General features: G+C 53.3%; 1 protein-coding gene across 2 annotated transcripts in view; it reads left to right on the top strand.

Moving 5' to 3' along the window:
• The first annotated feature begins 1969 nt into the window (after positions 1-1969).
• Positions 1970-4255, top strand: part of Pilra (paired immunoglobin like type 2 receptor alpha) — an 11587-nt gene continuing 9301 nt past the window's right edge. For both annotated transcript variants that reach the window (XM_023714533.1, XM_023714534.1), the window contains exons 1-2: positions 1970-2099; positions 2421-2813. In XM_023714533.1, the coding sequence (XP_023570301.1) occupies positions 2048-2099; positions 2421-2813 (445 nt within the window). In that variant the 5' untranslated portion in view covers positions 1970-2047. The remainder of the gene's footprint in view (positions 2100-2420; positions 2814-4255) is intronic.

Below are 4255 nucleotides of genomic sequence, written 5' to 3'. Positions count from 1 at the left end.
AGGCCCCACGAAGCACCTGTTGAAGAGGGTGATACAACTTCCTACAGTGAGTCACGTCTGCTACTCCCACAGTCTCCTCAACTAGCTGGTGCCCAACTCATCCTGGAGAGGGATGAGCAGAGCCTGTGACAGAACAACTCCGTGTGTCACCAACCCCTGTGCTCTAACCCGTCACCTCCCAACCACTGCTCAGGGGTGGCAGTGTCCTCTGCTAGACAGGTCCCAGTACCTGGGTAAGAGGCAACTTCTTGCCACGGTGAGCCCTCGCTGCCCCTGTGATCGAGGAAGATGTGGACTGGCCAGGGAACTTATAGCTCTCAGAGAACCATCAAAGGAGCCTCAGAAAGATCCAGGCTCCAGGGTTCCCACATCACCAGACCTGTGGCACTGCAAAGCTGGGCCCAGAGACAGCCAGGCCCCGGCCTGCAGAGCCCAGGTCCACAGGAAGGCTTTGTGAACTGGACATGAATGAGGTCCTGTCTTGGACACAACACATGACAGAACACAACAAGTTCTCTCAGGCTTTCACAGAGAGCACATTGGCCAAGCAATGGCCGTGACTCATCCACATGGCTGCACTGACAAAGGTTCTACAATTTGAGGTACAGGATCTCAAGATAAATCCTGAGGGCATTTCACTGACCTTGTCAGACCAAAAAGCTACAACTCTTGTTGCATAGGTCCTGCTTTACCTTGGTCTTAACCATCCAGTAGAAAAGTATGAAGATGAAATATAGGAAGTAAAGCCATGTTGTTATGTTGAGCTGTGGGGGACTCAGGTCAATAATTTCTGACATTGCCGGTTAAACAGAAGACCCAATGCTATTATGGGCTACTGGACTCTTTTAGAATATTTTGCTGAGTTTATACACCTATAATATTCAATAACGGAACTTAGAAAAAATGGGGTATAACTATGAATGTCCATTTTGTATCTGTGTATTCAAAGTGGTTAGGATAGATATATAGTTGCATTCTCTTAATGAATAGAATGATTTGTTCTAATGGTGTTTGTAAATAGGATCACAAGTCCACTTCTTGTACAGCAATTAACCACTAAGAAGAATATATGCAGTGCATTATTTGTTGAAACTGTACTTCTGATTTGATTTGAAACTGTCTCATTGCTATCTGTTTATCAATAAAACTTTGAAGAAAAAAAAAAGAACACAACAAGTGACAATCACATTTCCTGGACCAAAGCTGTTGTGAGCCTTGGTCTCCTGCTCTCTATGGCGGGAGGGCAGAGGGCACTCTGCATGTGCAGGCGAGTCTTTGAGCATCTTGCTCTAGGTCAATGGGACCATCACCTCTGACACCAGGGATGATATGGACTTGGAGCCAAAGAATCAGGCCAGGGCCATAATGAGCCACCAGCAGGCTTGATGCTGCCTGGGGAGTGCAGGGAGCCCCTGACAGGCATGGAGGGGATACAGGGCAGGCTTGCAGGGCCGGGGTCCAGGGCTGGGGCCTGAGGGCAGGTGACCACCACCACCACCACGCTCCTCATCCTCTCTAAAGTCAAGTTCTGGTCACAGCAGCCTTTCCTCTCCCTGACAGAGCTGGGGCTGGGTGGGCAGCCCCTTCCCTGACTGGAGAGAGAGACGCTCAGAGAGCCAAAGGGTAGTGAGACAGAAAGAAACCCGGAATGAGGTGGGGAGGGCCGGCACAGAGACAACAGGACCAGCAGCTGCACAGGACCCTCTACCCGAGCGGCCAGGGCAAGGGGTCAGGTGGGTGAAGGGAGGCCTGCAAGGCCAAGATCAGTTCCAGGCCCCCCAGCAGAAGCTAGAAACTGGGGACAGAGGACAGGGCTACCTTGACATTTGGCACAAAGGAGGCCCTTCTGCAACATGGGAAAAGCAGAAGTCATATTGATATGGGAAATGCTGGCCACAGAGGGTGGACATGGGCAGGCCACGCCCTCTCACAGGCCCCTGAAGGAGCTGGCGCTGTATTCCCGACCAGTCTACCCTACGCTCCCCTCTCCTGGACCTGCTGTCTGCCTTGGGGCTCTGCTTGTCTCGCACCCTGAGGAGAGCAGGCCATGGGCTGGGACCTGCTGCTGCTATGCCTGTCCTCAATGTGCCTGCAAGCTGGTAAGAAGTGGGGTTGGCTCTGGCAGGGGCTCTGATCAAACCCAGGAGGGATGGACGGGGACAGGAGTGAGGGAATGGGCAGCTGAAGAGGGGGTCTGTGAGTGGAGCCGGGCCCTCACTGCCCCAAAGGGCTGCTCCACAGGGTCCTCTACTCCCACCCGTACCTGCTGTGCTCCCTGAAGCCTAGAGAAGCAGGCACCAGGCCAGAGGGACAGTGCTGCCATCTGCCACACGACTCCCTTCATGTGGACGAAGGTGCCAGGCCTGAGGGGTCCTCTGTGTCCCACAGTAGCTTCAGCCTCTCCCTCTCACCTCTTCCAGGTAACTCAGCAGGATCCAGCAGAGGACGCCCCTCCTTTTGGGTTAATCAACCAAAACACCTCTCTGCTTCCATTGGGGGCTCTGTTGACATCCCCTTCTCCTTCAACCACTCCTGGACCTTGTCTGAGAACCCCGACGTGAGACTGTTCTGGAGACGGAACGACTTCCATGGAGAGTTTTTCTATAAAACAAGCCCACTTTTCATCCATAAGGATTTCAAGGACCGGCTCTTTCTGAACTGGACAGAGGATCAGAGTTCTGGCTCCCTCAGAATCCGGAACCTGAAGAAGAAGGATCAGAACAAGTACTTCTGCCGAGTGCAGCTACACACTCAGAGTGAAGGCACACAGATGTGGCAGGCCATCGAGGGGACCGAGCTCACCATCACTCACAGTGAGCACACCCCAGTCCCAGCTCCCCTGTCTCCCATGGTGGCTTCACCCTCTCTATCCAGCTCTGCTGGATCCTTGGATGCCACTTAGGCTCCAACCTCTCGACCCTCCTTCAGGCTCCTCCCCCAGTCCCAACCCTCTGCAACTTTTATCTTTTTTAATCATCCTGAACCTGAGTTGCGTTCCCACCAGTCCCCTCAGATCCAGTCCCACCTGCACCCCAAGGCTCCAGCATCTGAGGTACTCCCTGTTACCTTCTCTCCTCCTCCACACAGGCCCTGCTCCACCTGGGCTTCTTGCCTCACCCCTCACTTCCAGTAGCCGTGAATTGTCTGTGGCCTGCGTCCCTATGTCCTGCGTCTGTGCCCCAGTGAGCCCCCAGGGTGGGGCCACATCTTTGTTTCCACCTTGCCCTGAGCTTCCCCCAGAATACATGTTAGGTGCCCTGCTACCAGCCTGGGTGCTCCCTGGGCCCCAGGGAGCCCTATGGAAACCTATTTGGTTTCACATCCTCCCCACTTCCTTCCCTACTCTGTCCCCCAAACCACACAGGGAGAACAAGGCCAACATAGCCTAAATGCCTGAGCCATCAGCTAGTAGTGAGCTGGGCCTGGAGAGGGGCCATGTTACTGCAGAAGATTCTGTCACCCCAGCCTCAGGTGCCAAGGTGGTCTTGACCTGCCTGCCAACCTAATAACAGGGCTGCAGCAGGAATAGGCTCCCCACAGCAGTCTGCAGGGCTGTGGAATTAGAGCCTCCATTCAATGTCTGCAGCACAGTCAGGGCCGTGGGTGGGCGGGGCTCTCAGGTGGAAGCAATCAGGGTGTGCAGCGTCAGCAGAAAATATGTTTAATTTGATAATCAACTAAATGGGCTAAGTACGTTTGCTTTTAATAATCATTGACTTTGGCAGTCCTCACTGATGTCAGTGACCACGGGCTCCTCCCTGCCCAGATGGACACTGCTTTGCCCTGTGAATCGTAACTGCCTTGACTTCGTCCTGCGCTGGTGGCAGCGGACAGGGAGCAAGGCACCCAGCTGGCGCGCACACCACCAGTCGCGGATTGCAATGTCCGGTGCCTCCCGTGTACCTCCCTACGCAGCCTTTACTGGCAGGTTTTGCTTCTTCTCAGTCCTTCATCCTCTAATTCCTCCTTTCTCTGCTTCTGGCACACTCACTATGAGGGTTTTTTGTGTTTCTGTCTCTGTTTTTTCAGGGATATGGGTTGATTTTGTTTTGTTTTGGGTGGAACCAGGGATTGAACTCCGGCCCTTGTGCTTGCCAGACAAGCGCTCATTCTACTGAGCCATCTCCCCGGCCCCAGGGGCATGGGTTGAACCCAAGTCTTCAAGCATAGTCGGTATTTCCGTCATGGAACTATACCCTCAGCCCTATCATGAGTTTTTTCATCAATTCATTTTAAATTAATCAACTTAATTGGA

The sequence above is a fragment of the Octodon degus genome, unplaced genomic scaffold (assembly GCF_000260255.1).
Source record: "Octodon degus isolate 3935 unplaced genomic scaffold, OctDeg1.0 scaffold00035, whole genome shotgun sequence".
NCBI classification, from domain to species: domain Eukaryota; kingdom Metazoa; phylum Chordata; class Mammalia; order Rodentia; family Octodontidae; genus Octodon; species Octodon degus.
The sequence above is the reverse complement of the archived record's forward strand: the minus strand, read 5'-3'. Positions and strand labels throughout refer to the sequence as shown.